The 18400-nt window shown below is 34.6% G+C and overlaps 1 protein-coding gene across 3 annotated transcripts in view; it reads right to left on the minus strand.

The window, feature by feature from the left end:
• Window positions 1-18400, minus strand: part of SYT1 (synaptotagmin 1) — a 505880-nt gene that overhangs the window by 125278 nt on the left and 362202 nt on the right. For 2 of the 3 annotated variants that reach the window (XM_074325375.1, XM_074325376.1), the window contains 4 exons: window positions 17199-17383; window positions 11100-11222; window positions 7573-7740; window positions 4104-4271 (listed from right to left, as the gene is read on the minus strand). In XM_074325375.1, the coding sequence (XP_074181476.1) occupies window positions 4104-4271; window positions 7573-7740; window positions 11100-11222; window positions 17199-17383 (644 nt within the window). The remainder of the gene's footprint in view (window positions 1-4103; window positions 4272-7572; window positions 7741-11099; window positions 11223-17198; window positions 17384-18400) is intronic. The other variant, XM_074325377.1, reaches the window with a different exon arrangement.

Raw genomic sequence — 18400 nt, forward strand, 5'->3', positions numbered from 1 at the left:
TTTTCCATTTGCACTGGATTACAGCATCTCATTTAAAAATCAGGCGTTACTGAATTCTACACAAAGCAGAGATGATAGACTTATTCCCTAATGGAGACAAAACAGTAGTGGTCAAGTTATGAGACAGACTTGCTAAAAAAAAAAAAGAAATCTCAAGTTCTATTTTGCTGTTTTCAGAGATAAGAAGTACTGAAAGGAATGGGGATAAAAAATAGGAACAAAATACTAAAATACAAAGAATCTAAATGCTTTGAAGCTGTATTTGATACTGGGATTCAGGACTGAGAAAATTTCTAAAATGATCATAAATAAAAATTTAAAAAATGGGTTTATAGCTATTGATTGTAACATTTGAAGTAATTAAGTGAAAATATTAAATGAATGGATTATCTAAAAATCTGAAGATTGGTTTCAGGTTTGACTTGCAGGTGGCATAAATATCTTTTGGATGATTAGAAGGAAGAAAATCTCAAAAAATCAAAATAGGCAGCCTGAGGCTATACATATAAGAAGCTTTTTGCAAATGGAAAAACTGTATATACTGATTATAAAGGATGATTTTTGAAGCCCCATACTGAAAATGGGAAAATTAAGAAAATAATTTTATATGTAACCATTTCCCAAAACTCAGAAGATATATATTTCTGTTTTAAAGAAACAAAAGGAAGAGCAAGGTATAACTATCTGCAGGGTAAAATTAATCTGTTGGGAGGAAGAAGGAGAGAGAATGGTCAACCATGCAACAGAAAACAAGGCAAGTGAACCTAAGCCAGTAAGATGACTTTGGTTATGTTAATTAGAGAAACATTGATAAAGTCAGAATGGAAACCTCACCAGAGATGTTTTCACCAGGGGCTAGAATCTAACAGAGAAAGCTGTGTGCTGCTTAGGGCTCTTCCTGGCATAGCTTATCTGTTCCACACCGCCTGTTTTAAACATATGCTTAGCAAATTTCAGATAAAGCTCCTTCCCATTTTTTTTTTCTAAATTGCTTGCACATTTAATTGATCACTAAAATAACACACAGTTTCTTCACTTACATAATTGCTTCAGCATCTATGACTTTTATATTTTATAGCTTTCTGGCAAAAACAAACAAACGCAAAAACAATCTAAAACCATACCCCATTCTATCAAAATCACAGGATTGGCACTTAGTACTTTGAATTTAACCTGCTTAAATCTAAGTCTCTATTTGAACAGACTACTATGTATGTTAGTGGTTTGATTTTTAGATTCTAAAGCTGTTTCTTGAAGTTTTTTCTCACTTTCTTTAGTATCTTTAATTCCTTATGATGTTAAAAATAACATTTAATACTTTTAGATGAAAGGAAATTAAAGTCATGAACAGAATTACTTATGTAAAATGGAAAAACAATTTCTTTAAAATTGTGAGAACTGAAGTCAATCCAAGGCTTCAGTTTATTCACACAATAATTTTCTGCAGTTAATGGACAGTAGTTTAAAAAGAGAGCATGTAGAGCACATATCAGTGAGAATGTGTGATCCTTCAGATATAAAATATAATTGGAATCTTAGTTAATTTATTATGATAAAGCTTATACCTGAGTCTAGTCATCCAGAGATATTCTGTAAGTTAGACATCTGTTTCATGAGGTTTCCTATATCACTCAACTGAAAACCAGAAATCACTATCCCTGACTAGATATCAAAGAGGAAAAGCCCCAGAGTTAAAAAATGTAATTATAGAATTATTTCTCGTTAAAAACTTCTAGAGACATTCAATAGTACAATGGCGGTGAGAAAAAGAATAGAGAAGTAGATATAGATAGAGGGAAATGGGAGAATGCATAGGGAGATGAAAAACAAGAGAAACAAAACACTAAGATTGGTCAAGAAGGAAAAATGGGAGATCTCTTGCTTATTCAGCACTTGTTACATACTGTGCTCTATGCTAGGAACTTTAGCCTTCTTAATATGTCAGATAAGGGGTAGATGATGTTAGGCCACTTTCTAGATTAATAACTGAATGTTAGAGAGCGTAAGTGATTCTCTGAGCTAGTAAATGGATTGGTCAGGACTGAAACCGAGGTGTGTTTGGTCTTCAAGACACGACGTCTTCCAGAAATCAGTCTAGCTGGCAATAAACAAGGCAAAGCTTGGAGTGAGGGAGAAAAATGAGACAACACTAAACCCTATGAAAGCAGGGGCAGTTTGCCCTTTTCACTTCTTTTTAACACCTAGTGCAGTTCTAGAAATATAGAGGGTATAATACGTATTTGAATAATGAATATTTTTGAATGAATTGGGTGACAAAAGTCTTAGAGAGATAAGACATGGAGGAAAGAGGAGAGGGCAACTAAGGGGGTGAGATAAAATGTGATTCTTTTTGGGCAGTCTACTTAACCTTCTAGACTTTCGAGTCCAAACCCTTCGGCTTAGTGCCAAGCCTCAAACTCTATCTGTATTCAAGAATTTTTGAAAGAGAAAAATCACTTGATGGCTTACATCCCCTTCACTCAAGCAAAAATATTTACCAACTTTTCAGAAACCCAGTGGGGTGCAGTCTTGGAATTCCAGACCACTTGATAGTTACCAGGTGGAGATGAATCGTGGGAGACATGCAATCTGGACAGGTGGGTATTGTGAAGCACGATATTCAACCAACAAGCCAACCCAAAACACAGTTAATTAATAAAAACCAATTAGTTAATAAATATTTATGGTCCCAATTTGCCCCCGCCAACCCAGCTGCAAGGAATTTACACAGAGCCAGGCATTCCAATAAAATATAAAAATTCAATGAAATAGCTGACTACTTCATTAAATGATCAGAAGCATAATGGTCAAATGATTGAATGTTTCTCTTTTCAGATGTTCAATTTAATATTGATATTAGTTTGCTCATAGGGGGAACCACTTATAAAATCATAAAATTTAAAAGCTCAGTATTATCCTTGAGTTCCTGAAAATCCACAGTAGGGCTAAATCTATCTCAATATTCAAGCACCTAATTTTGACTAACTTATTTGGTTAAGTTATATATATTTCCTTCCAAAAAGAAAGCAGAGTTTGACTCAAATAATTTGGACTCCTTTTGTACAACCAAATAATAATTTTAGAGTACTAATAAAATTCTGTTTCAGTAGAGCAATCCCAAGCCTATTCTTAAAAACTCAATTGATTACATTGGTCACAGAAAACCTTAGGCAGAGAGGATTCCCAGGTTATGGGCTTGGCTGAGTTTTTCTGAAGGATGGTGGCCCCAAAGTGTCCACATCTTAAGAAATCTAGGGATCCTAAATGACGGAACCTATTGGCAAGCCCTTGGGTAATTATAAACTCATGTCAGGATCCAAAAAATGGCTGAAAAAGGATTTGCTTTTGGAATTCAGAGAAGCTAAGAGTTGTTTACTTTCCTGGTATTGGCCTACTGAGATATGCTTACAGAAAAAACGCTAATGCCAGGCAGACATGGCATAATCAAATAGAATTGATTATCATGTAGTTTAAATGCACTGAGGATATTGGACTTCCCCTTTTAAATCACAGAAAAATCCTGGGCTAAGCTATTAAAACTGGGAAAAAAACAAGGTAAAGAGCATTATAAAAATGCGAGTCCTTTAGAAAAGGGCTTTAATGTCAGCTTTTGCGAATTATATTTGATGTTTCACCCATCATACTCTGGTATGTTCAGAAGAAGCAATGAAATGTCTGTGATGTGCAGTAATAACCAAGGAAAAAGTACCATTTCTTTCTCTTTAATAGCTACTTACCCTATGTAGAAACACAGAATGATTGTGGAAAAATACAAAGAATAACATGATGTTTTAACGTCCTTTTAAAGAAGTAGGTGGATGTATAGCATTTGGGAAGCTTTTAGGAACAGATTGTGTGTGCGTGTGTCCAGGGAGTTGTCTCTAGCCCTGGTGCACAAATCCTTCTCTTTTCTTTCAAATAACATCCAGAAGATCTGTATGAGTTTTGATGAGGTTATTCAATCCCCTGACCCTATTTTGGCAGCTGTCAGCAGCTGGAGGCCCACATCACTCTTTGTGAAGAACATCTCTCAATAGGCTATTATGAGAGTGGGAACTGGCTAGTTCAGGTTGTCATCTTAGAAATGCTAATGTTTTTCTTACCTCTTCCTTCTCAGCACTTTGCAGATCGCGCCACTCCTCAGTTACGTGACCGAAATCCACTGTGTTCATTGGGACTTTAAATTCCCCAATAATGTCATGCTTGGAGAAACGATCAAAATCATAGACAGCCATCACCAGGGTTTTGCCACCCAATTCTGAGTACGGCACCTAAATTACAAGAGATGAGGATAAAATATCTGGTCACAAAAATGCTTAAAACATGTTACTTGTTTACAGTACTTAATTTTAATATTTATGTTGGATAAACAGGACAGGGAGATAATTGTGCTTTTGGTATTTTCTTAAATTGAATCATTTGACTAACTGCTTGAGGCTTAAATTACTCGGGAGAAAATGGAGACTTCCTTTAGTAATTTGTCACTTTAACCCAAAGCTGTTAGTATTATTAATAATGGATCCTACTATTAGTCATGCTATAAACACTTCAAGATTAATACAAGAATAAACCAAACCAATTTTACTATATGTTTTTTTTAGTTCTTTTTTTTTTTTTTGTAGAGTGTTTTGTGATCATTGTTAAGATAAGTTATATTGTTAACATGTAACTTACTCAGGTAGAAAACTTGTTTTCAAAAGTTATATTAACTCTTTCAAGCCTTTGGGGTGCCATATTTTGACGGAACAGTGACTTATTAAAAGGTATGCTAGGAGTCGGAGAGGACTTTAATGAAATTCACAAGGTGCCTCATCTACATCCTAAAATAATTTACCGATTGACAAGAACTGAGAAGAAAATTGATATTTTGAATATCAAGGATGCATTATAACAGAGATCTTGAAGTTCATTCTTAGGTATGACACTCTTTAGGATGAGTGATGGCAAAAGGCCAAGAACTGATGAATTCTCCAGCTGTTCAAATATATCTGGGACAGATGCTATGGGTTGGGAGGTTTATTAGTGACATTTTTAATATTCAGGGAGAGCAGTGCAGTCCAGGTGATATACACTTCAGTAACTGGGTAGAAGTGCCTAATTAAGAAATGGTTTAGATTTGTATTGAAGGTTTGATCAATTTTTATACGCTTCCTATTTTATCAGTGTAAATGATTATCTTATGCCCCAGCAAACATTTCTCAGTTAATTCTGTATGTTAAGAAGGGAAGAAGGACGAATATTGGACAATATATACGTACAAGAAATTTTAGTTTTTCAGAAGAGTTTTAATTTTCTGTCATTTATCGATTTGGAATCTGATTAAAATACTACAATGAAGTGCTAGGCACAATGCTTTTTCCATTCAAGAAGGAAAAAAAAAATCCCCAAACTTTTCCGAAGAGCTAAATTTCAAAGGAAGAAATAAGAAATTTTAGAGTGAGGATAAACTCTTGGAAATTTCATCTGATTTCTAAAGTCTCTTTAGATTATTTTTGTGATTGTACTGAGGTGGCATCAGTCAAAAACCTAGAATTGGGGTCAGATAGGGCTGGGCTTACCCACTTCCCAGCTGAAGGGACTGGGACAAGTGAATAAATCTCAGCTTTTCAATCTATCAAATAGCGATAGTACTAGTGCCTGTGTCACAGGACTCTTTGAGGCTGAATTAATATATGGAAGGTGTTTAGCTCAGTGTTGGCACACAGTAGGCACTTAATAAATGCTTATCATTTGAATGTTTGATAGCTCCTTTAGGTGGGAGTTTGTTTTGGGGAAAGGAAGCATGTAGTTGGGGGCATATAGAGTTCATGTTAAGTGGATTTGAACTCAGTTTTAAAGCCAATCCTCTTTAAACTCTATTAGGCTTCCACTCCTATATCATATTGCCTATTGGCATTTCAAGATGCATAATCGATAACAACTACTGGATAAACTAGCCAGTTCCCTAGAAATAGTGACATATTTCTTAAATGCATTAAAATATATTGGACTTTAGATTAATTTATGGTTTGATCAACCTTCTTGAAATAAAATGGAACCTGACAAAATTTTATAGCCAGTTTCAAAATTTCAATAATTATACTTCTTGAAGACACAGAAATTACTAATAAAATTATTGGCAGTATATTTTAAAAGAAATAACAAACTCAAAAACAATGCCCTCACAATATTATTTCAAAAAACTTAAGAATCTGCTTACTAAATTGTAGTTAGAAAGAGCTGACCTAAATTAAGTGTAATACTTAGTCAAATAAAGTGATTGTGGTTATCGTTTGCAATATTTTTTAGTTTTATTTTCATTTTATGTTTTCTTTATTTTTATAATTTATTTTTTAAATTTATTGGGGTGACAATTATTAGTAAAATTACATAGATTTCAGGTGTACAATTCTGTATTACATCATCTATAAATCCCATTCATTTTATGTTTTCTGTGGTATATTGACCATAGTGGTTAGCTCTTCATAAGCTGAGTATTTCCAGAATGTTTTTACTGCTACTCTATCTGGGTATAGAAAAGAGTAGATTTTAAATAGGATTACTGATATCCCATTAGGGACTTTTGTCTTAAAAACTCAGGAGTACCAAAATGAAACCCTGCTCTTTTACAAAATGAAACAAGGTTCTAGAAGACGACTCATGGCCTCAGTTTCATCCATTTCTTTCACACTAGAATGTCTGCTACCATGAGGCACACGCTGGTGAACGGATGATTTTGGATCAGCCTACGGGCATATCCACATACATTTCACTGTATAGAAATGTACTGTTTTAAGTAATGCACTTTTTAAATTTTTACATGTTAAATATATCCACAAAAGAATTATTTTTATACATGACTTCTAGACAAGCGCTGTGGAACTTGTGTATGAGGAGGTGCCTGAGGACTGCAGAGCACATTTTCCCGTCGTTATTATACAGCTGGAATCCCTCTTTGTTCTTGTCTATCAACTGAGGTATCTCAACAAGGTGAAGAACACCAGGGAAGAGCCTAGAGTAAAGGGAACATGCTGTAAAGGCAGACCTACAGTAAAAAAAAAAATAAAAAGAAAATCCCCTTCTTTTTATTGATAGGTCGAGAAGAATGGTTTTAGAGAGCTCAATTTGCCCTGTGCACACAGAAGGTTGCAACGAGAGTGATATCCATTCGTACCTTTTAAACGATGGGACATAGCTTCCTTCATTCTGTGATTGCAGCAGGGTTTACCTATTTCAGAAACTTTGAATCTGAGAAAATTAATTTCATTATTTCTTTGACTTTATTTTAGAAGAGGGGGAAATGCTCGAGCTCGTTGGCACACTTGAAGCTGACCTCACTTTTTAGATGTGAATATGACATCTTAGTCACAATCCATTCTGAAATGGCCACACTGAATTGTACTTTGGCCAAATCTAAATGCAATTTAGAATCCTCACTGGATGGAAAATGAGGATTTTAAATATTCTGAGTAGAATCACTTGAAGCCTCTGAACAAGTCGTCATGTGCATGTACATCTATGAACGTGTCAGGATAAGATCAGTCTTCTATCTAAAACAACAGGGAAAAATTATGAGTAAGTATGAAACAATACCTTGAAAGTAAATTGCTCATTGAAGACAGGATTAAGGGTCTTTCGGTGGACTTTCGTCTCAAATTTCTTCTTTTTATCAGGCAGCAGAAACACTTTCACATAGGGATCAGATGTGCCCCCCATATCTAAGGCGGGCAGTTCAGCAGCCTGGATGATGCCTACCAGCAACTGAAATGAACAACACAACACAGTACACACAAGGTGGTGGACATTTGGGAAAAGACTGCTTTGTTCACAAGCCTGCATACTTTGATTTCTCCCTCTTCTGCGTCGCTTTTAATAAACATTGTTTCTCTTATGAATCTGAACGCGGAAGGCAAATGAAGCAAGCTCTATAGGCTTCAGAAACCCAATTATGACAGATGTAGGCTCCAGGAAGCCTGATTTTAAACACAAAAGAGGCTTTTAAAAGGTTGCTGATTACAGTTAAATATGGAATTCATATTTGCAAAAGAGTTGCAATCAAATAACTTCCCAGTTACTAAAAGCCCTTGTGCATTATTTTTCTTTCTAAGGCATGATTTGTAAGTGGAAATAAATTGTTAAACAATCACAGTGTGTAATTATAAAGTAGGAAAATTTCATTCTGAACTAAAGTGTCAGACTAGCTAAATAGAAATTGCTTAGAAATCAGGTAGCGTTTTGAGATAAAAATAAGATCTTCAAGTTTTTATCATATTTGACTTTTACTTGTATGCTGGCTACTTTTTGTTTTAACTTACAGTAAGATGATTATTATATGTTAAATTCTGTGTTTAAATATAAGACGTGGAGTTAAAGAAATATAATATCCCTTCATATAATGGAAAGGAAGATTCCAGACATGCTTTATACTGGTAACTGTGACTAAGTTTCTGCTTTGTTTTTCATATACAGAAGAAATCTCTGTATTTCTTTAAATCTGTTTTCTTAGTGATATATTCCTATGTCTTGCTATAGGCTGGCATTTTAAATAATTTTGCAAAGAAAACAAAAGCTGTGAATGGACTATTCTAGATAGATGCCCTGCCATCAGACATTTTGTGTCAATAGACTGCTTTACATCCATATGGGAAACAAAAGTAAACACTTTTATTGTTGTTCAAGGTATATACTATTCAGTAAATGCAGTCACACCATAGCTTTTTACATCAGAGCCTGAAAACTTGAGTCTGAGACTTAGCCACCAGGGTGGAAAAGCAATTCATCCCCTTTCCCTTCACCGACCAAAAGTCACACCTATTTCCTATAAGATTGACCCACCATGTTTGTAAGTTAGTTTTGGTTAATTGACTCATTTTTTAACCTGCATCCATAACCTGAATAATTATGTTTTCATTTTAATGCTTCAGTGTCTTTGTGATATCTTCATACAATAATAGCAATAAGAGAACACTGAGTTGTAGGTATACAAAACACAGACAGATGGTCAAAGAATAGCTACAACAGGCATCATGTTATAAAGACATGATTAGGAAATAAAACAGCTTGCTTCTTGGTTTGCCAATTGGTATTTGGGATCTGCCTTTAGATTGCATGTGAATAAGCAAGAATCTGTTTTCTCCTCACTTTTGCCAATACATTTTCTTTTGGGTAGGGAAAGCTCTAGAAATATACCTAAACTCTTTAAAACTAGATCATCTATATTTTAAAGATTTTGGAAATTTATTGATAAATGGTGTAATTCTTCCAACTCTCCTCTGACTTCTGCCTGAGAGACAAGTATCAGATTTCTCTCTACCATGAAAGCCTCTAAATTAATACTCAGGGTTGTCTTTTAGTTTTGGTAAACAAACGTATGTATATAATTACAGCCTTATCTGGGAAGTTCCTCTGACTTTATCTTCCATGAGTCATAGGAATCATTTTATAAATCAAATTAGCTGAGAACATTTAGAAAAATCAGTGAATAATACTAAAAAAAAAAAAAAAAAATTTCATTAGGTAGAATCTTTTAGATCCTCAAAATGAAATGCCTTTTTAAATAGAATAAATTAGTAGAAAAGTGTTGGATGCATATATAAAGGCAGGTTAATTTTCTGGAAAACATGTGTGTTAAGATAACATAATTTGACCTTTCCCTAGAATATATAAATAATAGGAAATTTTGCTGTCAACCCAGTCAAGATGATCAAATTTTGGTAGAAGTGATATCAAATGCCCTATTTAACTATGAATGGTATACCTATAAATCTGAATAAGTCCATACCTATACCTGTATCTGTAACCAATATGCAGCTTTCTAAAATGTATTATGAATTAACTAGCCTGGGCTATAATGAAGCTGATCAAATAAAATTATTTTTAATATGACAGAGCATATCCCCACATTCTTTGTGAGGAAACCTCTGGAAACTTCAGAAAGTGAAGACATTATTTGAACTGTCAGTTTCTAAATAAAGCCCAGAATTTCTGCAACAGCCTAGAACTCTCACAGCTTTATTGACTTTGGACAATAGCTGTCAAAGCTGAGCATTGGTGTTTAATTTATTTGTGGTTCATTCCTCATCAAACTCGAAATACTTAACACAAGTTGCATTAATAATAATTGTATTGACTTCATGTTTATCAGTTCTTCCTCACCGAAAATGATGAGTGAAACAAAACAAACTGGAGAGATTTAAAACTCTCCTCTTTGGAGAAGGGCTATGTCCTAGGGATTCTTATGAGTCTGGTCTCTAACTCAGTCAATTTCACCAATTCTCATCTAACTTTTTAATTTCTTTAACAATTCAGAAGATAAAGGGGCATATTCATCAATGTCATGGAACCTAGAAGGTGTTTTTATGTAGAGCGATTTCTAACATTTACCTTTGTGCTACTTCTATAACAGTTAGTCAATGAAAGGTGGCTAATATCATTAATGGAGGTGGCACTTCACAGCTTTTTGAGAAATTGAAGCAGGAATGCCTGTTTCGTTACCTCCTTTAGTTCTCTGTCACTTTTTGGAGAGCAGTCATAGGCGCTAGAAATCACGTTTTTGGTCTTTCTACTATTTTACAACTGCTATCTCATTAGCATAAGAAGTTTTATCTACCATCATGGTATTATATAAGGCATTCCTACCTTTGAAATTCATGGACTACAATTTTCCATCTTTGATTCCTTACAAAACTGTTATATTATGTTTCAAAACTTTGCCTTGAGTGGTGGCCTAGCTCAAAAGCCTCTCACCTTGGTTGGATCTAAATCCATGAAGTGCAAGGAAGATTGTTTTAGCACAGGATGAGGGAGGGGCCTGTGGGGGCGAGACTGTGGCTGGGAGATCTCTGAATCAGACGGACTGCTTCAAGTTTATTTGTATTCTGCTTGCCTATTGTCAGTGCCATAAGTAGATGTAATTGGTTGAATACTGTGAATTCTAATTACCAGAAGTTAAATTAGCAAGTAGGGGACTGCCTGTACTTAGAAATTATTTCATCAATAGCTTTGATAATTGCATTTTCCTCTTGCAGCAAACAAAATGCTTTAAGAAGTATCTTGCTTCAATTTCTACTTGGTAATTTCAGAAAACGTAATGGAATTAGAAAACATTTTCCCCTTCAGACCTGGTTATTCTGGAAATCATAATCCAGTGAATACTGAAGTTTTCCCAATTTCTCCTCTTCTTTGGGTTCTTCTTTCTCTTCCCCATCAGTCAATCCTGTTTCAGCATCATCATCCTTAAGGGCCTACGAGTAGGGAAATAGACCATATGTGAATTCAGGTGAATTTTCATCAAAATTCAAATGAAACTGGGCCTGTGGTTGTACTTCCAAGCTGTTAGAAGCAAGCACTAAGATGCTGGGAATCTCAGTTTGTCTGACACACATTCACATTGGCTGCTTACATATTTTTTAAATTCCATTTGTGCACGGAATTTCCTCCCCTTCCCCCCCGCAGTCAGCAAGCAACATGGAAGCAATGGAAGAAGCCCCTAAGAATATTGCAAGCAAAAAATGTAAAGTTGTTGCAAAGAAAATGTCACTTGGTATTATATTTGGCTCTGCTAAAACTGCTTCTTTCGGAGGTGTGATAGACATGCTATTAACCAGGCCAGGTTTCACAGTCGTGTAGGTTAAAGCGATCTAAGCTAACCATCATGTAAAACACCATTGCTACATGCAGTGGAGTAATTTATATGAAATGCACGGCCTTCTGTGGCCTTGTTTCCTATGAAAGAAATAGTTGAGTGAGTCTCAGAAAATTTTAATTTCCTATATTTCACATCAACATTTATAATGGTTATGGAAAAAGGGGAAAACACATGCCATCAGCAAATGCGTGTTTAGAGAAAAATCTACCCCACTTCCAGTTTAAGTTTACCATTTTATTTTCATAACAGCTCCACAGAAAGCTAGGCTGAATTAAACTGATTTACAGGTCCATTTGATATCAAAAGGTAAAAGGAGATATATTTGCAATTTTGTCAAACTAAAATTGGAGTAAAAGTTTATTTTGCATTAATGAACAAAAATCATGGTGTTGAACTCTCAAAACTCAGTTAGTACTAGTTGAATATTTTTTATAACCTAAAACAAGTGTAACATAAACTGGAATACTAGAAAGCTCATTATTTCATAAAATACATTCAAATGCTCCTCTTTTAAAAAAATATACATTTTCCCATTAAGTGCAAGAATTTTGCTAATAAAATGAAAGGTTAGAAAGATTATAAATGTTAGAAGCTTTGCTTCTAGGAATGTGCATTCTTATTGCTTTAAAGATTTAGAAAAAATTAGAAATCAATGCATAGTTATTATTCAAAATTTAAAATGATAGTGTTACATTTCCGTAACTACTAGTAAGGTTGAAAAAATTTTAAGTCTTTATATTCATCATTTTTCTTTTTTTCTTTTGGGGACTGCCAGTCTATAGCCATGACTCATTTTTCTATTGTGTTGTTTGCCTCTTACTAATTAGTAGCGACTCTGTGTATAATGGTCTCAAGCTTTCCGTTGTTATATATATAGCAAATACCCTCTCCTAGTTTTCGGTTATAGCATTTTCATTGTCTTTGGTGTGTATGTGTGTGTATTAGTGTACAACCTCACAGAAATCAAATTAAGACATAGGACTGGTAGACTGCATTACCTCTCTGACAAAGTAAGGAAATCTTAATTCTTGTCAGCAATCAAATACATCTGATCATTCTTATAGAACTTGAATGCAAGAAGTATATAACCAGGCTACAAAAAGGCATCAGAATCATCAGCCTACAGCTCCATTACCAACCTCCCCATCTCTCCATCTCTCCCCACCTCCCAGACCACATGGTTTCCCTCCACCAGCCTTTCCCCTGCTGAGAGAAAGTTTCTGTTTGCTTTTCCATTAACACAGAGACCCTTAACGGTGCTTCAAAATGGCGCCCCCAGTCTCTGAATTGACAGGATTTTCCTGTTTGGCTCTAACCTAGCTAATTCCAATTTGACCTCCCCAAAGTGAAACTTGGTGGCATCATATTAATAGAATGTATTTGGGTGGCAAGATCATATAGTTGAGCTGTAGGCAGAGATATCTCTCTTTTGTGCATCTTGAAAAATTTCAGGAGTCTACAATGAGTTTAGAGAATTGAAAATTACCACTGTTATATCAGTGTAGAAACCTTTACAAATCTGGTTAGCCATGCACCATTTAATTTGGAAATTTTCATTTGTACTTGGATGTTTCCTTGAATAGTAAAATGTTGATCTACTGAGAGCCAAAGACAGGAAACAACATAATTATTTAAAAATTTATAGTAATCTTTTAATTTGGGGGGTGGTGCGCGTATCACTAAAAGGAACATGGTAGTAAAGTGACAAGAAAAGACTACTGAGTTTAATGAGAGGACTTGAGCATGAAATCCCATTGCTCTTTCAAAATCTGTGTGTAAGCCTTTAACACTGACATAGAAGATGTGCTTACAAAATTATAGCATAGGTAATTTGCCTCCCTGTAAGATTTTAATATTTTTTAAAATAATAGCAAACTAATGCATATTTCTGTCTCAAAAATCTGCAGGTTACTCTACCATAATAATATATTTCATGGATTAAACACTTTTTCAAAGGTCTCTTGCACAACTGACAATTTACATATTATGTTTCAGCCCAGTGCATTTTGAAGTAGCTGAGATATTAAATCTCCTTCTCCCTAAGTGGGTTTTGCCCTAATAAAAGGTGCAGGACCATCTCTGTAATTATTCTGCATGAAATAGGGCTAAATTTTTGATAATTTCTCAGTGCCACTGTTCCTCATTGAAGTGATTAAGTCTATTCTTGTCCCAAAGGCTGAGTTTAAGCAAGACAATTTTTGTACTATTCTGTTAAATTCAGGCCTATTAAATCAGTAGCCATTATGATATCTCAAGAACAGCACCTTCCTCTTCTCTCTCCCCCCTTCTCCTCTGGAACAAAATGCAGAGGAAAAAGCTTATAAACCTGGCCTTTCTGAGAGTTTGGTAAATTGCTGTAGAAAATGCTGTGGCGCAGACATCAGACCTTGTTTTAAATTTCAGTGATTTAGTGCAGACGTTCCTGGCTTCCTTCAACATTCAAAAGGTGCTTGCTTAGTTTACAACCATTAGAAGGAGCACTTGTTCATTCTCAGTTCAATTGTTCAAATTTGGATTGGATAAGGCATACTAAAAAGATTACAAAGGACTGAGTTTTCTCCATGTGACCATCAGTTAAAAACTTGAGCTTTCTAATAATGCTCTATTTAATCAGTTAGTCATATTTAAAACAAGAACCCTTCATCTTGAAAAAAAAAAATCAATTTAGTTCAGCCTCTTGATGTGTGTCAGAATGGTGTATACCCTCAGCTGTGGAGCCCCAGCTGCCAGGCCACTAAATCCGAGCTTTGACTTAAGTGGATCTAAGTAGCAGAGGAAACCTACCGCAAGGGACAGTCCAGAACAGTCATGAGACACAACACAGATAAGGAGGACATAGAGGGAAGAAATAAAAATTAAAATATCTAGACACATTAGTGAAAACCATGGAGAAATGACCTTTCCAGACCTATGACTTGCCAGGTTGATATTTTCCCTCTGTATTTTTAGTGTCCTCAAGTTTTAAGGCATTAAAAAAAAAGCTTAAATATATGTATATATCCTTTGCTGTACAAATACACTATCTATAGTTACTTTTTTGTTGTTGTTGTCATTACAGAATATTTAAAAATCCTTCTTTGGTTATAAAATCTTACCATAGAGACATGTTGCCACGATCATTGAAATTTGAATTTCTGTGAGTTTTTATATAGATTGAAATAGTAAAAATTTATTGATTTCCCTAGAGCCTCTGTATCTTAAGATATATCTAAAATGTCTCTCATATCTGTTTTTAAATGAGAGGCATAGATTATCTATAGTATCTTCCCCATGTTCATATTCATGTTCTGTTTAAAATATTCTGAAAATATAAATTAAGAACAATTTTACTTTGTGTTAATGTAGTTTTGAATTTGGAAGATCAAATGTGATGCAGTATCTTTAAATCTACACATTCCGTTTTGCTCCTTTGTCCTTCCTCTTCCTAAAATGATAGAACCCATTATTAGCTACTTTTGTCTGCCTTAAAAAGTATCATAAGCTACTGTTATATAACTGTTTACTAATCGGGCCTACTTTCACTTGTCCAAATTATAGTTCATTCTGAACATTTAATTATTCATAAGCCAAAATAATACCTGTAAAATCCTGCATAGACAAACTTATTTACTTAAAATGATTAAAAACACTTTTTTGAATGGTTGAAATCCTAAATGCTATCTTGTGACAGTAGATTACAATAAACATGACTAACTACTTAGTATTTCCTTATTTGACTCATTTTTCTTTTCCCTTCTCATTCAAAGGAATAGGTGATCAATGGAAAATTTACTGCAATTCTCTGTTTTTATTAGAGATCTTGGTCATTACCTTTGAGATCTTGGTCATTTATCCAGGTCACAATAGGGTAATAAACACTACTACGATTCTATAAATTACAGCCTTATATCATACAGAACAAATTTCACAAAGAAAAATACAAATTTCTTATCCTAGGAAGAAATACTCTAGGTATCATTTAATATTTTTGGTGCTTTTAACTTTTAATTCTAGCATAATGGAAAACCACATTTCGATTTTATTGTGGTTATGAATGTGATGGTATTGTGTTTTCAAACTACTGTTTCATCTCTATAGCTGAAATTCACATGAAAATTATTCAGTGATGTCCATCTAGAAGATAGTTTCTATTCTTCTTTCAATAAGTTCAAAGAGATCTATATCAAGTCCTGTTTACTATGGAAATGTTGAAATAAAGCAAGACATGATTTAAAAATTTAATTTTTACGTAACAAATTAACCAAAGAGAAAAATTCTTATTAGACTTGTGGTTGAACATTTGTGCATGGGTTTCTGTGGCGGTGATTAGAAATTTTCAGAACAATGTAACCCTTCTTACTCTGAGCTTAGGACAAAGCTCTCTCAGCATGACCACACTGGCATTACATCCACTCTAGAGCTCTGAAACCAAACAAAAGTGCAGCAAGTGAAAAACAAGCCTTTATGAAAATGTCGTCAATGGACATTACTGTCTTTGAGAAAAAGTGCTTAAAACTCAAGCTGGAGAGAGGGGTTCGCATCCTGAGAGTGTGATTAACTAGGAAACTATGCAAATGTACTAAAATGCCTGCCTTGAGTAAATTGTTCTTAAGGAGATTCACTTATTGAAAAGTTCACTCAGTCGTAATGAATACTCTAAGAGGAATTTATAAAATTGCCTGTATATGTTGCTATTTGGGAATACATAGAACTTTTGAATTATTTGAAGGAAAACACTGATAACTGAAAATGTAATTTCTCTGAAAATAATCTCTCTACGTTTTAAAATATGAATAAAAGGTTCTTTAGAAATATCCAATATGAATGTGATTCCAAAAAAATGAAGTGGCATTTAATCATTGTAATTATTCATAGTAAACAATTCTGAACCAAACCATCCAGTTAATTTAGTAAAAATAGACAACAATATAAAGGACATCCAAATAGCTTCCTCAGGCTTGGGAAGATAACACAGATAGCTTTCGTAATCTGCATTATGGTTTTAATTATCCCAAAGTGAGCAAATAAGAATTTTGCCTTCCAATTCTGCCCTGTTCTTTAGGACCGTTTCATACTTTTCTCCCTTCCTCTGTATAACTCATTGTTCCTGAGCACTGATTATAGAGCTGGATGGATACATAGGAATGGTAGTCATCAAGTGTGACAAACGGCTTCAAGACTCCATTATTGAACAGTAATTAAGAACAGTGACAATGCCAGAAAGGTGCCCTGTGCAAGAAGGAGAACACTTGGATGCTCTTTCATCTGTTTCTCAAACTCTAAACCCAATTAAGACTGGCTAAACAGATGTAATCAGAATGTTCAGGCATCACTGCTATATGCTCGTGCTATCAAGATGACCATGGTGGTCATGGATGCCCTTTTCTGGGTAACATGCATAGGAGACTGGAAAACCCTACCAAGTGTCCATTGCACTTTGGGATATTGAGTAATGACTGAAAGGATTCCTAAGCATCTTTACAACAATGACACATGCCTGGAAGTTTATTTCTATATTTATCCGGAATAAAATAAATTATTTATTAATTTCCAGTAAAATAATCTAAGAAGAAATATGGAATGAATACATTACCTGATCTTTCATGGTCTTCCCTAAGTCTTTCACATCTTTCATGTTAATGGCATTCTTTCCTCCCTTTTCCTTTCCCTTCTTCTTGTTTTTCTTTTTGAACAAACATTTCTTACAGATACAAAAGCAGCAGGTCAGGACTAAAAGGACCACGACTATGGCTATGGCAATTAAGGCCCACGATGGCACTGAAAGAAAAAAATGTGCAGAGAATATTAGCAACAAAACACGTCTATATGCAAAACCTTTAAGTCATGGGCCATAAAGATAGTCACTCATTCATTCCTATTTATCGAGCACCTATTATGCTCTAGGGACACTATTCTGCATTATTTTATGCATGTTGTTTCCTCTGCCTAGAGTGTTGTTTCTATCTTTTTGACTTTTCCCTTACAGATATGGCAAATGTCATTTCCTCCCTATTGCTTTCCCTGCCCCTCCAAACTAGATTTTCATTAAGACATCTCTAGACTTTCATTAATATATTCATTCAGAGCATAGATCTGGAGTTTGTTTTGTGAATTTACATCCTGGCTCTGAGATTTACTATCTGTGTGACTTTGTCTAACCTCTTTCTACCTCAGTTTCCTCGTCTCTAAAGTAAAGGTAAATTGGTAGTTCATAGTCTTTTTGAAGATTAAAATAAGGTGCAATGCCTGGAACTTCGTAAAACGTCAATAAATATTAGCTGCTACTACTTATCTATTAAAGACTAGGGGTTCTATTATGTCAGAGTACAATGGGAGGGGCAGACATTAATCAAACAGAAAAATGAATGTAATATCATAATGGTAGTGAAGGTTAGGAAGAAGTATTTGGTGCTCTGAAAGTCAATCATGGGGAAATTTACCCACTCAGGGTCCCCAGAGGCAGGACAATGGTTATGTGTTCAGTGGTTCTAAAACCAGGGTTGAATACAGGTTTACTAGATACTCAGGCCAGATGGCTTAACTATTCTGAGTTTCTGTTTCCTTCTCTATAAAGGGAAGATAATAGTAGTACCCATTTCATGTCTTTTGAAGATGAAAGGAGTTAATATACTAAAAAGTTTAGAATGGACATCGAGCACATAGCAAGAACTCAATGTTAGATATTTCTTTATATTCAAGGCATGGAGCTAAGTATTCCGGGTAGGAGAGCTCAGCGTGTATGTGGAGACATAAAACATACATACCTATGAATATATAAAAAGAAAGATGAATTCA

The sequence above is a fragment of the Rhinolophus sinicus genome, linkage group LG02 (genome assembly GCF_036562045.2).
Source record: "Rhinolophus sinicus isolate RSC01 linkage group LG02, ASM3656204v1, whole genome shotgun sequence".
Taxonomy (NCBI): domain Eukaryota; kingdom Metazoa; phylum Chordata; class Mammalia; order Chiroptera; family Rhinolophidae; genus Rhinolophus; species Rhinolophus sinicus.